General features: G+C 42.1%; 1 protein-coding gene across 4 annotated transcripts in view; it reads right to left on the bottom strand.

Moving 5' to 3' along the window:
* Positions 1–19,723, bottom strand: part of CEP63 (centrosomal protein 63) — a 395,360-nt gene that overhangs the window by 355,115 nt on the left and 20,522 nt on the right. For all 4 annotated transcript variants that reach the window (XM_085634243.1, XM_085634242.1, XM_085634244.1 and 1 more), the window contains exon 2: positions 9,062–9,139. In XM_085634243.1, coding sequence (XP_085490369.1) covers positions 9,062–9,108 — 47 coding nt within the window. In that variant the 5' untranslated portion in view covers positions 9,109–9,139. The remainder of the gene's footprint in view (positions 1–9,061; positions 9,140–19,723) is intronic.

The raw sequence follows: 19,723 nt of genomic DNA, 5'->3' as shown, positions 1-19,723 counted from the left end.
CAATCAGCAACTACTCTTAAAAGGACAAATCGTATGGCTTGGTCAATGACTGACTGTAGGTCTACTCAACATGCCACATAACAAACAAAAGGTAGGATAATAACTTCACACCCAGACGTTTTTCTAGGCAGTAGGGGTAAGAGACAGAAAAGCACTTTAATCTAGGAAATCCTCTATTCCCATTCTGAAAGAATATGTAGAAGTGTTTAATGCTGTATTTAGCACTGGTAAAGTATACTATTGAGATGGGTGTGATCAATAGCTGTTCACTATTTTTACTTAAGCATTAATAACAAAGGTTTAGCTCTTCAAAGATGAGATGTATGATGAAAAGAAAACATTAGTTGGACAAGACAATTAGAAAATCTCCCTAGAAACATACGGTAAAGTGCAAGTTGTCTCAATGACACATAGGGAAATGTACTATTGCATACTTTAGAGGAGTTGCCATTGACTGGTAGCGATCAAAATAAATGGTGCGCCAATGAAGTAGGAGAGCAATTTTGGTTAATGATAGCGATATCAAAAGTTGGATTAAAATTCTGCCATGGAATGTGCTACGACTTACAAGACTAACATTGTGTGAGTTTGTGATAAGTAGAGCGCTATACATTTTGAGGGATATAAATGATTATTTAACAATGTTGTTAAAAGATAGGGCAGACCCAAAGGTGATCTGGCCATTTCTACTTAAAATAATTGTAATAACTAAACAATAACCAGCCTGACAATTTCTCCGGAGTAACTTTTAGACTGTATGATTTCTCTGAGGTAAAAGGAATACAATTGAAAACTAACACACTTATAATCCCAGTTTACCTCTAAATATTTATCTGGTTAAAAAAACACATTATTTTAGTCATTTATATAATTCCGTCTTTTCTTGCCTGGTGTACCCTGATGCCTGGAGGTTGTAAAAGAGCCTTTGTGGGGGGGCGTGGTTTGGACGCCGAAGGAGATGGCGGCTCGGTGATTCTCTCTGCCCGTGCGTTGAACGAATGAGGGCAGAGGAACGGGCCTCACCGCTCCTCTCCAGCAACGGATGGCGGAAAAAGTGATCGGAAGGTGAGGAGGCCTGAGAGGAGAAGTTTGGAGCCGTTTTGCTGATGGGAAGCGGCTCGGCCGCAGCCTTACGCGATCCGTCCGATGCCTGTGAGGACTTCGGCAGATTACGGGACCGCGTGACGGGAGAGGTGTCGGAGGCAGAGCGGTTGCCGGAGTGGATCGAGGCCAAGTGTGACGGCTATCGGAACTCAGCCGGTGTATGCGCAGGAGCGCATCTAGGGTGAGGCGGAGGAGCTGCGCAGCGCGATTAACAATCGTTGATGGATGTCGCATTGACAAAATGGCGGCTACCGCGACATAAAAGGAGAGCCCTCAAGCTTCTGCTGCAGAGTCTGTGGGGCGCTTGAGCATATCGAGCTATCCGCATTCCGCGAGGGATGTGTGCCTACCCTGATGCTGTGAGCTGTTGAGTTGTGAGGCTGATTCTATTACCTTCAGTGCTGCCTGTGTAAAAATGATGATGGTGTATATGGCATCGTGGCAGAACGCATGGATTAGACGGCTCCCTCCAGGGTGGAGCTAGGCCTACAGAGTGAATACGGAGTTCCACTTCTTGTCTGCGATTGTGTTGCTCTGAGCCTGCATGACTTCCCTGCCACTGGGTGATCTCGCCTGCAATCTTTTGCCTTGCACCATGGTCCCGACGAGTGGAGGCGCGGCCATTCCCTGTTCGTTTACACTGGTTTCCATGATGTGATCACGCACCCTGCGCTTGGTGGGTAACACGAGCGCCATGTTCTGAGATCCTCCAATCACATTGCTAGAAGACGGGAAGGCGCCATTTTAGTCGGCAGAGGGAACGGCTACCAAGAGATACTCCACTGGAGTAGGCTGAAGTACTTTGGGACTTTCTGTTTGCCAAAGGTATCTACTCGACGGTATACCATGGCTGATAGTAAAGAATCGATGAAAAGCATGAAGAGGCTCAAATCTGATCAATCAAATCCTAGTTCACCCAGCAAGGGAGCGAAAGGTAATCCCGATCCGATGGAACTGATACTTAATAAGCTGGATGAAGTTAGGGAGCTAGCTAAGGCTACTAAAGATGAGGTGGCGGCTATCAGGCAGGATAATCGTGAAACCAATGCAAAATTGGTGGAGGCAGAGTCGAGGATCAGCAGGCTTGAGGATCTAGAAGTAAAGTCGTGTGCAGCCATCAACCGCTTATGCATATCATCGGATCAAACTATGCGGAAACTGGCGGAATTGGAGGACAGGAACAGACGGGGGAACCTACGCATTTTTGGCCTTCCGGAGGGGTCGGAGGATCAGCATGCTAGCTGCGGGGCTTTCCTGGAGTCTTGGTTCTCCCAGGCTACTAATCTGTCCTTTCACCATCCACTGGAGTTTGATAGGGCTCATAGAGTACCAGGCAAGATAAGTAAAAACCAGAAAGGGCCCAGAGCGATTGTGTGCAAGCCATTACGATATCAACATGTGGAACAGATTCTTGACTTCATGAGGAAAAACAACCATATTTTATGGAAATCGGTCAAGGTGTACGTCTCACAGGACTACAGTAAAGAGACGGTGGAGGTTAGGAAAGCGTTCTTGGCGCTGCGACCAATGCTAAAGAAAAGGGGCTTCCAGTATGGGTTTGCTGGCCCTGCAAAGTACCGTGTGTTGATCCACGGGTCTCCTCATTTCTTCTCTGATCCTTTGAAATTGAAACGCATGCTTGATGGTCCGGACGATCAGGACATGGATACAAGTGCCTCATTGGGGGCAGCAGCGCAGGCTTCAGCCTCAGGTTATAAGTGAACACAGCTATGTACTGTCTAATGCTACTTGATGGGGCAGGCTGCCTAGGGCATATTCCCTGCCTCCGGGCTCTTTCCAAAACAGTTTTATTGGCAGTATGCAGTTGCAGATGCTTAGGATACCTAGCCATGTGATATGTTTTAGAATTATTACCTTTTGAATAGAGGAGTTTCAGTTTACTGGGCCAAGATAGTTAATGGTTATGCATAATGTTCCACAGGTTTATTAAGTGGGTTGGTAGCGATTGACGGGGTGCTTAAACGACTGGTCTAGAATGGTTGATGAGGTGCCCGTAAGATGCGCTGGTGGGGGGGTGTTGATGCCTAAAGGGTTGCAGCAGGCCTTAATCTAAGGGGGATAGTTCCTCTGGTCCATGGTTCTTATCTCTCAGTACAAGCTATGCACGGGGGGGGGTTTCCGACGCATTCTCTTTCCAGTCACCATGTCTAACTCATTCAGTTGGGGTGGGAAGGGTGGGGGGCTGGGGGTTTGTGGGATAGAGGTATGTGTTCTTTGTTTTTTACTTTTATTGTTGGTTGTTCCGGCTTGCATGGTCTCCATCTTCTTGCTTCTTGTGGGTGTGGGGGGTACTGGGCTTTACTGTGGCTTTAATTGCGATTACACTGTGAAGTATGTGTTTGATGTGATGATGATGCAACCTCCTGATGATAAATAACTCACTTAGCTCGCCGGTGGGAGCATGTAGTTTGGACAGACTGAAGGTACTGTCGCTCAACGTTAAGGGCCTGAACCAGCCTGTGAAGAGACAGAAGATATTAGATTATGTTAAAAGACTGAAGGGTGATATCGTTTTGCTCCAGGAGACGAAGCTTGAGGCAAAGCAGTTTTACCACCTGAGAAATAAATTTTATAATGAGGTGGTGGGTGCAGAGGCTGTGAATAAAAAGAATGGTGTCCTGATACTTGTTGCGAAGAAATCTAAGGTGGAGGTTTTATCGTCTGAAGCTAGTGCAGATGGTAGATGGGTCACGGCCAAGATAAGTAAGGATAATACAGAGTTCTATGTCACTAGCGTGTACGCACCCAACACTAGCGATCTGGTCTTTTGGGACAAACTGAATAAACACCTTGAAACTATCCCGGATAATGCGTTGCACATAGTAGCTGGGGATTTCAATCTTCCAATAGATGCAATTTTAGATAGAGATTCACGATGCATCTTTAAATCAACGAAAGCTCATAAAGCTTTTCTTAGTATGTGTAAGCGCTTCCACTTGGTAGATACATGGAGACTCCAGAATCCCACGGAGAGGGATTATACTTTCTACTCTCCACCACACGACTCATATTCCCGGATTGACTTCCTCCTTATCACACAGAATGGCGTTCCTAGATTAGACTCTACAACCATTGAGCCCCGGGTATTATCGGATCATTCGTGCATTTCATTAACGATCACGAATGTTAAACCATCCTCTCGTCAGACAGCTTGGAGGCTGAATGATGAAATCCTAACTAGTGACAAGCACCGGGCCACTGTACAGGAGGCGATATCATCATACCTTCAGATTAATAAACAAGGGGACACGTCCGATCTCATTAGGTGGGAGGCTCTAAAAAGTACTATAAGGGGAGTGTGCATCAAAATTAGGTCAGAGATGAATAAATCTTATAATGAGAAGTTGGAGGCTTTGGAGATGGACATTAGAAATCTAGAGATTAAACATCTAAAAGATAGGGATGAGATGTCTCTTGCTGCGTTGGCGAATAAAAAATATGACTATAATAAAATAGTTAGTGAGAGGGCGGGAGTCTGGCTTGACAAGGGCAGGCGATTTAAGCTTTGTGAGTCTAATAAGGCAGGTAAGTCCCTCGCCTCATACTTAAAGTTCAAGGTTCAGAAGAACTCTATTAGTGTTATTAAGGATGCTTCTGGGCACTCGCACTCAGATCCTGACAAAATAACGGAGGTGTTTAGAGTTTTCTATGAGGACCTCTATGCAAAAAATGAAGCGGTGGAGGAACCTAGAATTAAGGAATACTTAGATGCGTGTGATCTCCCACAGCTTTCGGAAGAGGATCGGGTCAATCTTAATGGTCCAATTAGCTCTGTAGAAATAGAGGCTGCGATTAAACGCTTAAAGGTTGGGAAAGCCCCTGGCCCTGACGGATTCACGGCAAAATTTTATAAAACTTTCCCCTCCCTTTTGGTCGACCCCCTCCTACAGTTATTCCAAGGTATTAATAAATCTGGTGAAGTTAGAGGTACTTTGGCTGAGGCCATAATTGCTGTACTTCCTAAAGATGGGAAAGACCCCTCGCTACCGAAAAATTATAGACCGATCTCATTGATTAATATTGATTGCAAACTCCTGGCCATGATACTTTCCGCCCGCCTGCAGGGGGTTCTCCCGAAGTTGATCCACCCATCCCAAGCTGGTTTCCTTAAGAATCGTTTGTCCAGTGACAACACAAGAATTCTGGCACATGTACTAGAAAAGGCGAAACTCTTAGACACACCGACTGCAGCAATAACACTGGATGCTGAAAAAGCATTCGATAAGGTGGATTGGTCCTTCCTCCGGGCTGTTCTCTGTAAATTCAATCTAGGAGAGTCATTCACTAAACTGGTAATGTCCCTCTACTGCTGCCCTTCGGCGCGTGTTAGGGCTGGTGGATCCTTTTCCTCTTCTTTCCGCTTACAACAAGGCACGAGACAGGGTTGCCCCCTGTCTCCTTCACTCTTTCTGTTGGCGATTGAACCGTTCTTATATCATATAAGGCATGACCCAAATATAGCCGGTATACCGTTTGGTGATTGCACTATAAAATTAACGGCTTATGCGGACGATGTGCTGATAATGTCGGAGAGAGCGGATGAAGCGATTCCGGCCCTCATGGCTGACATTGAAGATTTTTCCAGAGTATCTGGATACAAACTCAACAAAGATAAAACGGAGGTCAAACTTTTGAACAGTGTTGGGGATAAGGGGATTATTGGAGACTCTGGGCTTACATGGCAACCGCGGTGCTTTAAATATCTTGGGCTGGATTTCGACAAGGACCTGATCTCCACGCTGAGAGTAAATGAAGACTTGACCTTGAAAAAGATTTCTACATTACTAGGCGGTTGGTCACCAAAGTTTCTCTCCTGGTGGGGTAGAGCAGAGACGCTTAAAATGATGTCGACTCCGTTGGTCAATTATCTGGCCAGTATGCTCCCTATGACGTTTTCTAATGCTTTTCTTACTAAGGTGGATCAGGTGTTTGGGAATTTTCTGTGGCAGGGCAAGAAGGCCAGAGTCTCTCTGAAGAAGTTACAATTAGCAAAAGATAAAGGCGGTCTCGGTCTCCCCTCCTTCAGGTGCTATCAGACAGCGTTTCTGTGCAAACAGGGCGCTCAGTGGCTGTTAAAATCCCCTACATACACACCACTATGGATAAATATTGAGGAGGCACTGGTGGATCACGCGCCTTTGGAGGCCCTCCTTACGATGGACCTGTCACACCTTCCTCACTCTAAGTACATCATGCTTAATACTAGAAGGGCCTTACTTAGACTCGATCAAACACATAAAACAAACTTGACAGTCGCCAGATCTTTGTATATGTCCCTGTGGAGGAATGCACATCTTAAACTTAAGGGTAGTAGTATATTCTGGGAGTCATGGTCCAAGAAGGGCATTAACTTGGTGAAGGACTTGTATGAGGATGGGGTTCCTCTGCCATTCTCGACCTTACAGCGTAGGCATGATCTTATCCCGATGGATTTTTATGATTTCCTAAAACTTAAATCGATTCTGACAGCGAACAGCTTCTCTCCTTATGTCCCTTGGCTAATACAGCATATTCCACGATTAATACATGATGGTCACTTTGTGTCGAAGGTATATAAATTGTTTTTGCCCCTACCCATGAAAAAACACAAAAGAGTGGAAAGCGTATGGGAAGCGGAGCCAAATCCATCAGGCATATCCTTTGACTGGGAGGTGATTCATAAGTTAGCTCTCACACATAAAGTCTCACCCATTCTATTCCAGACGAAATATATGCTTCTCAACAGGGCCTATTGGACACCCGACAGGCTTTTCAGATGTAAATTAAGAGATTCCCCTGTGTGCTGGAATTGTCAGTCAGGTACTGGGGATCTTGCGCATATGCTTTTCTCCTGTTCTTCATTAGGGGATTATTGGGGGAGAATATTCGATTGCATTTCCCATGTTTTTAAGATAACACCTGTACAGGAATTTGTTTACGTCATTCTGGGGGCACTGGACCCACAAATAACAACTGACCAAGATCGCCAATTGATGGACTTAATGCTAACAATGGCATGTAAAGTGATTCTTTGCAAATGGAAAAATGCGTCTGAAGTGAGCTTTAAAATCTGGCAGGAGTGGTTATCTTTCCTGAGGGGGTCTAGTAATCCGGCGCTTCAGGCTTCTACCTGGAGCCCTTCAAACAAAAAGCTTTGGAGATCATTGGATGCATCCTCCTTTCATTACGAACCACCCTGAGAGGTATACTTTGTCTGTCCCTCTGCGTGGGGTTGTGGTTGGGTGAGGTGTGACTGACCCATCGAGTCCCGGGGCGCTGCGCGCCACACATGAAGCAATGTAATGGGAATGTACCTGTATTTGTTGATGCGAGCTGGATTGGGGTTTTATTCTTCATTTATTGTCTTGTCACTCATTTATTTTTTCGTATTTGTACATATGACATGACTATTTTGATCTTGGTACACGGAAGAGTTATTGTATTGTCTCTGTTTCCTTAATAAAAAATATTTGAAATTAAAAAAAAAAAGAGCCTTTGTGTATGAAAGGCATGATAACTACATTCATCATTGCTCCTGATCTATGCATTTAATCCAATTTATAGCCCTATATTTTACATAAACCTGTTGCTCGTCCTGGTAAACGCAATACAATGATTCCATAACGTGAAATTCTTTTTTTTTTCTTTTAAATTATTTTAATTCGGATAAACAATAACAACTGATTTTTACATCTGATGTGTACGCAAAGTTGGCATAGCTAATTTAATAAACAAAACAGTGGTGTACATTTTACAGCTTTTGTTTGTTCACTACTCAAGACTGATGGCCCTTTAATGGGAGTTTAAAGAAACCAATCTATTAAAGAGGCCCTAAGAATCCCCACTGTCTCAAAGGCAGAATGACTGACAAACACATGGATAAACAATTTGCTATGGTTGTCCTGTAGTGGCAACTGGAGTGGTATTTAGGTAATGCAAATACTTCAATATAGCTACGCAGGATTTGTCAGGCATCAACCAATTGGTACGAACCCATTGGCTACAACAACAAAAAAATCACTTCAAAGAACGATAAACATCTACTGTGTACTCTGTGGACTACAGCCATGTATTTGAATGTGGACTATATGAGCGTATTCTGGGGTCTTTCATTTATTGAACTGCACTGAAAATATGGATGCAGAGTCTAGGTGAGAGAGCTTAGCCTAAGTATTGTTTATGATAGCACACTATTATCCTAGACACTTAGAAGACTCCAGAGGCTCATCGGTTCTCATGGATGATTTCTATTTGAACACGTGAACTGCTAACTGATGCTAAATAAATAAATAAAACGCAAGGTACTGTCTTTTGCTAGGTGTAAGAAAATATACATTGGCAAGAACTCTTTGAGGCAGAACCGCTTCTGATTTGCTTTCAATACTGTTCAGAGGGACATGACTTGGCACATAATCTGGATTGATCCGACTGGACATGGGGCAATGCTAATTTGCATAAGGTTGGCCTCTGCATGAAGTGGCACAGAAATCAATAAAATACAATGGACTAAAATGTGCCTTGAGAAATTATCAATGGTTGGGTTTGGTTCAAGCTTTTAATCGATCAGTTTTTTTTGCTTTCCACAGAATGGACATCTAGAATTTCAATAACATCATACTCATTTCATTTTCACAATCAAGCCAAAGTGCCACAATCCTGCCTATGCATAGAGCACACTTGCAGCCTCAAGCATTTTCAGTGGAAGTCATAGGTAGTGTTCTTACAGTGGCGCTGGATTTCACATGACAGCAAAAGCAATGGCATGACAATCTAAGGGTTTATTTGACATGTTTTGTATTTAACTCATGTACCGCAGATATTCAGCCGTAAAGACGCATACGTGGAAGCAGATCTTCAAGCAAGCTCAGCCACTAGAACCATGTCCAAAGCTTAAATACAGTGAGTTAACTTCAAGCAGATCATCTACTGAAACTCGTGGTTCTTCACTATCACTCACCCATTTTCCTCTCGTCGGCGAATGCCTTCCAGCAAGGCCTCCATCATATAAGTATACTCTTCATTCAAAACAGGACAGCTGAAAACGAGAAAAGGAAAGTATTTCTCAATACACATCCGCAGTTAAACTAGAGGTACAAAGTGCTCCCTCGAGCTGAAAATAAAATTATTTCCACCACACAATGAGTTTTATGTGCTCACATTTTATCTTGATTTCCCATTGCTGCATTCGCTCTAGATCTGTAAAGTGCAGTGAGCTTGTACAATCCACAGTTGACACGTCACATGAAGGAAATCATGAGCTTCCAAGCTAATTCCTCTCCGACTTTTGAGTTGGAAATGCTAGCCAATGCACAACAAGACTATGAATATTAGGGTGCTGATTTATAAACGCACAATCATGTTCTTTTAAGTGTTTTAATGTCACTCTGTGGTTCAAAAAATGGATTATGGGAAAGATTTGTGAAGTGAATTTCCCCAACATGATTAAACCATTTTAGGAAGGGAAACTGCTGATGATACTGTCAACAACTGACACTGTGTGAATCCATGCTGCCCCTGTCAATTGAAGAAATAGTCTGGCCTACACTGAAACTAATACATTTCATACCAACACAGTCAGCTTAAAAACAAGCCGGGTTGAAACAACATCAATTATATTCTATCAAGGGACAGACAACTGTATCGTTCAGTGCCTTTGTGTCAAACCCTTTAAGTGTCAGAGGGGCCATCCACTGTGGGGGAAAACAGTTTCCTTTGCCCAGTCCTACATCTCTATCATCCTCAACAGGCATTCTAGAGTACTGAATTGTTTGAGGGCGTCTGCGTGTGGTTTGAGCAGTATTGTGACAGTATACATAGGATGACCTCTTTAAGGGTCTCCCCTTTTCTGAAATTTTGGGCCTGTTGATGCTTATTCCTTAATAATGTTCCTTCTTACTTCTCCACCCGGCTGCTATACAGGTCAAACGTATCCCTTCTCAGCCACATATGATGGACTGTAAAGATACACAGGTTTTTATTTAGCTCTGGAGGGATCTGAGAAAATAGACCAAATACGTAAAATGTTGTTTTGATGAACAAAAAAAAGCCAGGGAACAAGGTGTGTTTTTATTTATTTTCTCCCAAAAACTGCTATCAACAACAGATTTGCTGTGCAAAGCAGCTCTCTTCTCTCTGAAAAAGGGCAAGGAGAAATATGTTTAAACTGTCACCACTTTTTTGCCTTACTGTATGTGATGGTCATTATATGCCAATTTTGCATATTTTACTCGCTTGCAATTTTTGGGTAAACTAGAGGAGAAAACCATGCGTGAGCCTAGAAACAATACATTTATGAAAACTGAAAGACATCCTGCATCAAGCAATGGGTCAGTTATGTAAATTGGTAACGGTTTTACCTAATAATCTTTGCATTCAATGGTGAAAATGTTTTTATCTGAAAAATTTTAGCTTGAGGTCTGATCTATAAAAGATTGACGGCTTATCTATGAAAGTAACATATCATTATATCCCCAGACTCTTCTGGTGGCAGAGATGCAATATTAGTCACTCCAAAAACATGTAATATGTCAAGTGCAAAAAACGGAGTATCTCAACACAAAACAAATAAAAAATGGATATTAAGGATAAGGTAAGCATTAGCTATACCCATAATCCTAAATTTAGGGATATATGTCATTCGTACAGCAAATAATTCTGGAATACTCATAATGTCATGTGACTGTAAGTGAGGTTTTGCACAAAAAAAAACTTTCATGGACAACAGTAACTTAAACGCTTTACAAATGGCATATAACTTTGCATAAACAGTAACCTACATCGGGGGTGACCATATCTTGCAGGGCAGATATAGGACAAATCCACCAGGTGGAATATATTTGGCAAATTGTCACTAGAGTTGCTTGCAGCATTTGGACCATCGGACGGCCAGCACTAAGAAAAAACCCTAACAAACCCAAACATTTTTAAAAACTAGAGAGATTTGAGACTCCATAGCTTGCATGGATGTCACCCCTTTTAGTTACACAAAACGACCATTAAATGACAAACTATGGCGAACATAAAATAATTTACTCATACTTAGGAACTGGAAACCACTGAACGGTGTCGTCAAAAGCAAGATTCCTACAGTTCTGCATTCCCACAAGCGTAAATGGAAACATCAAAGGAGACAGAAACAGGCCAAAACTGGATTTACTTGTTAGAGGTCCTCTCACTTATTATATAACCTTCCACGTGTAGGCTACTGTTTTTACAGAAATGTGGGAATATAGGATGATAGGACCTTTGCCAATGTCGGCATATTTCAGTCTATGTGACAACTTGTTTGCTGTAGGTAAATGTGTATGGCTGGGAGGATTAGCAGACCAGCAGGACAACGTGGATCCAAAGTCTACAGAAATCCCACTAGCCAAATTTCAGTTAAAAAAGAGCATCCAAATACAGCTAACACAGCCCTTTCCTCTACAGTGCATTCATTATACGCACGTGTAGTATACTTTTTATCAGAAAGCTTTGCAATATCCAGGATGATAAGACATGTGCCATTAGTAATAAACACACAGCTGTGTTTCCTGCTTGGTAATTTTGAAGCTGTGCTGTGCATTACAGGTAAAGGCAGCTCACGTCTGACATGCATGTCAAACTGTATTCGTTTTTCGGAATTCTCCAGAACAGTGTGTTCCAACTGTAGGTCGGAACCCAATGGTGGAGTCCTGCTCAATGTGCGAGCAATATTTAAAATGATAAGCCCTGTTTGTGCACCAGTACAAAGGTGCAGCTCAATGTCTCCAAGTCCATGTTTTAAACAAGCCCTTGCACGTAATCCCAAGCAAGACTGTGTGTATGTACCGTCCAGTATTTGTTGCCGCTTTTTGTTTTACTTTACAAAGTCATTTCAACAGACAATGTGCTCAGTATACATAATCACAAACAACCAAACCACTTATGTATGACTAACACACACAAATTGAGAAATATGGATGTGGCTTAATAGCCAGAGCTGCCAACTTTGGATTAGGGTAACCAGGTTTGAGTCTCGCAGTTGGCCCAACATCCTTTGATCCTGGGCAATTCACTGAACTACTCGTAATGATAATACAAATGAATCTGACTTTGTGTAATGGAATTGGGTGCTCATGTGAAGTGCCCTAATGCCCTTTGGTCATTGTTAGCTGTCAAATATATATCAGTTGCAGCCTTGTTCACGATATATTTACAATTATTATTTAATTTTTTTCCATTGAAAAAAACAAAACTTAAAAGTTAATATCATAGTTAGGAGTTTCTTACTTTACATTAAGAATACCCATAGACATCACTGAAAAACTTACAGGCACATTCTAGTTGGGTGCAAATGTCAGTTAAAACATAATTTTAAAAGAACAAAACCTCTGAATATCACCAGTTCTAGTTATTTCAAGCAACTATAACTCATGCCGTAAATTAACTATATAAAGGGTGTCATTTTAAATGAGTGAGACATACTGACTTTGGCAAAGGGTCGGGACACCAAAATATAAAAAAGCAGGTCTATTGGCTTTATCAAGGGGGTCAGCACATCAACATATATAAAGATGTTTTGCCTTTGTCAAATAGTCAGCAATAGCAATAATCAAATGTATATTTTACAAATTCACATGTCTGAGTCATCTTTATCTAACATTTTTTAGAACACAAACAGCAGCTTTAGAACCAACCACAAGGGAGCCCTGCACTCCAGCTGAAGAGCATATAGCTCCAGCTAAAAGTAATTAAAAAAAAAAAAGATAGGCCTGTGAGGCGGCGGAGCAAGATGGCGGCGGCGTAGGACTTTGCTGCGGAGCCCCTGCGTTGCCCTCCCACAGCGGTGGAGAAATGGTGAGCCTCCCCATGGAATAAGTGATCATACCTGATGCTGACGACCCGGGGCGGGATTGCTGGTGGCGCCGCGGTTTCCATCTTAGCTGCGGAGCCTCCGAGGGTCGGCTGTTGCACGAAGACGAAGACAGAGACGAGGTTAGCGAGGCGCGGAGCGGCTGAGGACACGCCCACACAGGCGGAGGGGTCCTTGCGATGCTGCGCTAGAGGCTGGGCTGAACTCCTGCTGGCGGTAAGTGGAGAAATCATCAAGAAAGACTTTCCGAAGCTGGTTTTTAGCTGCAAAATTCTGTACAATGCCACCAAAATCGATGCGTCAGCCGCGTGAGCAGAAAGAGGCAGCTGCGAGCAATCCAGCTTTGATGTCCCCGGCGAATATGGAAACACCAGTAGGTAAGCCCCTGGAGAACCGAATCATTAAAAAACAAGATTTGGGGGCCAAGCGGAGGGCGCCTCATGATAGACATCAAATGGCAGGCAAAAAAGGTGGCATACCAATGGTTGCAGAAGAAGGAAAGGGGCCACAGGAAAGCAATAATATAAATAACGTACCCACAATACTGCGTTTTTTAAGACCCGGGATGGAGCAATAACTGTAGATCCAAATTTGCCTAATTTGTCACCTAATCTGAACCCAGATAACTGCGCACTGGGTATTGAACATTCTTCTGCTGCGGAAGGGTCACAAGAATCACCAGCCTCTAATTTTCTGAGAAAAGAAGTACCCTGCGACCAGAGGCTGGAGACTCTGGATGTGGGATCCAATATTTCAGCTTTAACTCAAGCACCTCCACCTGTTGTGATAAAAGATCCCTATGCTCTAGGTTACAGGGACGGAGGCAGCTCACTTAAGGGCCTGGGCAGTGGTACCATGTCCGACAAACCTACAGCAATGGATGCTATAGTTGAGGCCATTTCAGACGGGCCGGATACATTTTATTCTCTGACGGAGGATTCTCGATCAGGGACCTCAGAATCGGAGGTAGCACTCAGTGACTCAGAGCATATCGACACTACTTCAGGCTCTAGCACAGTTGAAGCGCCTGAAACAACCCGGAAACGCCATAAAACCTTAAGGAAGTCTATAAAAGGGGCTAAAGGCCCCAAGGAGATTCAAAGAAAGAAAAAGAATGGTGCTTCTGGTCTAAAACGGGATTATTCAGACACTGGTATAATCGGCCCTCTCGAACAAGCTTCAAGTTTGGGTTGCATCCCTTCATCCTCTGAACTGCTAGGAGAACCCATAACAACAATGGGTAAATCGATAGCAAGCTTTATTTTGGAAACTATCAAAGACCATCAGGCAGAGACCAGAGCAGATGGTAAAAAGACAAGACAGGGCACAAAAAAACTGGAAGGGACTATCCAAAAAGTAGGACGTACATGCGGCGAAATCTGTGAAAGGCTGGACTCTATGGAACTAAGAACTGTCGCCGTTGAGAAAGATCTGGCGGCTGTGAGAGAGCAAACAAAGACCCATGAAACTCAACTGTCCGATGTAATGTGGAAATTGGAGGATCTAGAAAATCGCCAGCGTAGAAATAATCTTCGAGTTCTGGGGATCAAGGAAGGCATGGAGGGGGAAGATATTCGGGGGTTTATGTTAGGTCTCTTTAAGGAGGCCTTCCCAGAACTCATCGGCTGGGATTGGGATCATGAGATCCAGAGAGTTCATAGGTTCCCTTTTGTTCGCCATAACATGCCTAATAGAGATACTGGCCAACCGAGGGCAATCTTGGTATTTTTTGGTAATTTCTCTTTAAGACAGGCCATCTTTGAGAAAGCCTGTCCGGAGACTAGACGACAATTTAAAGGGGTCACCTTTTTCGTACGCCCTGACTTCTGTCATATAACTGTTGAGCGCAGATGGCGCTTAAGGCAGTTAATCAAGCCATTTCAAGAATCTAGGTTTGAAGCCTATCTGCTGGCCCCAGCAAGGTTGAAAACGGTTGTTAAAGGGGCCGTTAAATTTTTTACGTCTGAAATTCAGGCTAAAGAGTATCTGGTACAAGCTCAAGGGGAGAAGAGAAAGATTTAGTAGGGATAGATCCCTTTTTTTCAGTTAATCTCTCTCTATTAAAAAGAAAAAAAAAAAAAAAAAAGTAGCCGACTCTGAGTAGCACAGGGAGCAATATGCTTGGCTAAATGAAAAGCGGGGGGGGGGGGGGGAAGGGGAGGTCAAAAAAGAGGAAAAAAACAAAGTGGGGGGGGTGCTGGAGGCTCCATGGCGTTCAATGTTCGCCCTATCATACAGACCTGTGCGGTCTGGCTGCTCTGAAATGGTGGGGGGAGGGGTGTAAGGCTCAAGGGAGGGGGAATAGGGGTGGGTGGGAGGCACTGGGTTTTTCGTTTGAGATTGAAAGCAAACCACAGATAAAAATGTTGTTGTATATTTTTCGTACGCTTGTGTCATTTGAAAGTAATCTGGAAAAAAATTGGAAAGGCACTAAGTGGGCAAGGGGGCAGGGAATGTATAATAATTTTGACGATGATTTTATACAGACACTTTTGACTGAGATTAATAATCTGCACATAAAACGCAGGATTATTTTGGCGGGGTATGCGCTGATGATCATGGTTAAATTACGTATTGCAACTATAAATATCTGCGGCCTAAATGACGGGGCCAAGAGAAGAAGAATCCAAGAAGATCTTAAAGTTTTACATGCAGACCTGATTTGTCTTCAAGAGACTCATATAGCTTGTAATGACCATATAATATTAGATTCGCTGGGCTTTAAGCTAATGGCTAATACAACACAAGATGTTAGGACTAAAGGGGTAGCAATTTTGTCCAAAAATAATAATATTACAGGAGGTAGAAAAAATATGGATAAACACGGCAGATGGATAATTATGGAAGTTAGAAGTGGAACTGGCGTGTTTACTTTGTGTTCAATTTATGCCCCTGTTTTAGACGACCCTTCGATGCTAAATTTTCTGGCATCGGAGCTTCCGTCCTGGCCTGAACCTTATATAATCTGTGGTGATTTTAATGTCAATGGAACAAAATATATGTTTAATCAAGCAGTGGGAGTAAATAAGAATCGTAAACCTCAATCATCTAACGCACTTAAAAACTTGATTAAAGACATTGGCTTAGTTGATGTTTGGCCCAGTTTGAGAAGCTCAGAGCTTGGATATACTTATTTATCCGCGCCTCATCTAAAATTTGCTAGATTGGATTATTTTTTGGTGTCTCCCTCTCTCATGAAGGATGCCAGGATTGATATATTTCCAAGGATAATGTCGGATCATAATCCTTTGGTTTTTGAATTTCTCGTGTCAGGAGTAAGAGTAGGACATAATAAGTGGACATTTGAGAGAGCATTACTCACTGATCACGATTACGCGAGTCATATGAAACAATGGATTGGTGAATTTTTTTATTTCAATAAAGATAGTGCAGCCCCGGGAATAATATGTGACACCTTTAAGGCCTCTGTGAGAGGGGAGACACTGCGTTACAGTTTATTTAAGCAGAGAAAGAGCTCAGATCAAGTTAAAAGTTATTATCAGAAAATTGAAGGAATTGATTGAGATTGTTAACAAAGGTGGGGATCACACAAAGGTCTCTGATTTGATAATGGTGACCAAAGCCTCACTGAATGATTTTTATTTAGAAAAAACAGCTGGGAAGTATCTGGCGAAAAAGCAACAATGTTATGAGTATAGTGAGACAGTTTGTCGAATATTAGCAGTTAAGGCGAGGCAACAAATAGCTATGGGCCATATTAAACGGATCAGGAAGCCTCAGGGAGACATAGTTACGGACCCCACAGAAATTAGGGAAGCCTTTAAAAAGTATTATGAGGAGTTATATACTGCTGCTGATACTTTAGAGGAAACAGAGCGGTCATATGAAACTGAATTCTTACCAAAAATAAAAATATCTCAGGAGGAAGCTCTTTCCTTGGGTATAGAAATTTCGCAAGAGGAGCATTGTCTAGCCGTACAAGACCTTCCATCAGGTAAAGCCACTGGTACGGATGGTTTACCATTAGAATTTTATAAGATCTTTTTTACTAAAGTGGCGCCCGAGGTATTGGGGTTATTCAAAGAAGTTAGGAATGGGGCAGCTCCTCCAGCATCTTGGGGGGCTGACAATATCATTATTTTCTTAAAAAAGGGGAAATATCCTCTGTATTTGGGGTCTTATAGACCCATTACATTACTAAATAGTGATACAAAGCTATACTCTAAAATATTTGCATCTCGTCTTAATAAGATCATGCCACAATTGGTGACAGCCTGGCAACATGGCTTTATTCAAGGGAGAGGGACGGACGATCATATTAGGCGCCTCATTGCTTTATTCGATGCAACAGATGTTTTAAGGAAACCTATGGCTGTTGCTTTCTTAGATGGCGAGAAGGCTTTCGACCGCATCCAATGGAAATTTCTTTGGAAATGTTTGGAAGCTAATGGGTTGGGGCCAGGGTTTATTACAGCCATTCAGGTATTATATGCTAAACCCACTGCTCGTTTACAAATGATGGGAGGTGAGTCTGAATCATTTCTAATAGAGAGAGGAACAAGGCAGGGGTGTCCTTCCTCCCCTTTGTTGTTCGCGCTATATATAGATCCTTTCTTGCGTCGTCTGGGGTCTTCTCCTAATATCTCCCCAATTACATTGCACGGCTGGGAGGTCAAAATAATGGCATATGCCGACGATGTAGCAATAATTACATCAGAGCCCGATAGAACCATGATAGAGGTTGAGCTATTGGCTGATCGATTTGGCTCACTCTCAGGCTATCGACTGAATAGAGCAAAGACTCAGATCTTGGCCAATAGATATACTATTATTGCTGATAGCAGGCTGGTTGAAGAGGCCATATATTTAGGGATACGTATAAAAGCTAAGGTCGATGATATTATTGATTTAAACCTTACCCCTATAATTGGAAAAATAAAAAGCGATTTGTACCGATGGGATAATTTAAAATTATCTATAATTGGCCGCTGTAATTTAGTTAAAATTACTATTTTGCCAAAATTATTATATATTTTTCGCACGATCCCGCTTAAAATATCTAATAATTGTTTTAAATTAATAGAGTGGGAGATCTCTAGGTTCATATGGTCATATAAACGTACACGGAGATCGAATATTTACCTATCCTTGCCTAGAGACAGGGGAGGTTACCTAATTTTAAACTTTATTATTTAGCAGCTTCCTTGCAGTATGACTGGCCACTTTTCGGTACATAAAAAGGGGGGGAAATAGTAATAAACTCTAATTCTGTACCATACATTTTTGAATATTTAATTGGCCCACGTGCTAATGGTTGTTTATTAAAAATTTATGAACCTAGCTACTACAAGAAGGCCCGGATTAAGACTTTGTTAGCGGCATTTCGAAATTGAACTGGTATTCGGAAGAAAATTGGGATTGGCAGATACAGTAGGTATACACCACTGATAGAAATGAGCAGATACCTGAGGCCTTGTCAGACTGGTACCTACAGAGATGGGATAAACTAGGAGTTTCCAGGATAGGCGATCTTTTAAAAGGAGAACATATTGCATCCTTTGAGGAGCTGAGGATTACATTTAATATAGATCATCGAGATTTTTTCAAATTCTTACAAATAAGAGACTTCCTTCTTAAGAAAGCTGGTGGTGCGATAGGCTTTTCAGCCATACCACTTATGGAAGTCCTAAGCCATACATCTAAACTTACAATTTCCTCTCTCTATAGTTTACTACTTGGAAATGCTACATATGATCTTGAAAACACGAGCTGAAATGGCAGGCCAGGATTGATGCCACATACTCATGTTTTATAAGGTCTATAGAAACGAGCAATCTGGTTTTGAGGTCTGCCAATTTGCGGGCACAACATTATAAGACTTTATTTGATTTGTATATTACGCCCGCGAAAATTGCTAAATGGGGGGGTACAGAAGGGGCTCACTGCTTGAGATGTAAATCATATGATGCAGATATAATTCATATTTTTGCAACATGCCCCGTCTAGGATTTACTAAAAAGAGAAACGACAAAATTTTTGTCGACTGTGTTGAAAAAAGAAATTATGCTTTCTCTTCAGCTAATGATGCTTGGGTAACGTCACAAGATAGTCATAATAATGAATTTGTATTTATATCTATGGCTGTGCTTAGACTATATATTGCTTCAGTTTGGCTTGATCCCTCTCCCCCTACCTTTTTGCAATGGAAAACACAGCTGGTTCATATTTTTAATCTTGAAAGAGCACTTTATGTAAAAAAGGGTAAAAAGAACAGAGAATTAGAGATGAAGATTTGGAACCCATTAAAAGATTGGGTGGATGGTTTAACTTAGGAATCTGATTGGAGTGTATTCCTCTTTCTGCCTTTTTGATGTTGATGCTTTTTTTTTTATCTCAATGATGATTACTGCTAGAACAAGAAGGCGTACAGAAAATATGTGTCTATGTGTTTTTGCTTTCTGTATTTTGCGGAGTAATTTTAAATAAATTAAAAAAAAAATAATAATAATAATAAAAAAAAATAAGATAAGCTCTCAAGGGGTCATGTATTCAATGACCAGGAGACTTACTGTGTTTTTTATGCTGCTGGGGGGCTGTTTGCCTTACTGCAACCCTCTAGAACAGTTAAAAAAAACTTAATGGTGCCTATTCCCCTTTTCAGGGCACCACCAGGATCCCAAAAATATTCATAAAAAAGCCATTGATGGGAAGTATGGGGGCTATCCGGGCTGGAGCAGTGAATGTGAAATGAGTGGTTACTCGGCTCATTTCATGTTCAATTCTTTTTTTTTTTAAAATACATTGGGGATGGAGGTCATGCACCCT

This window comes from Triturus cristatus, chromosome 11 (assembly GCF_964204655.1).
Source record: "Triturus cristatus chromosome 11, aTriCri1.1, whole genome shotgun sequence".
NCBI classification, from domain to species: domain Eukaryota; kingdom Metazoa; phylum Chordata; class Amphibia; order Caudata; family Salamandridae; genus Triturus; species Triturus cristatus.
This window is presented reverse-complemented; position numbering and strand designations above follow the sequence as displayed.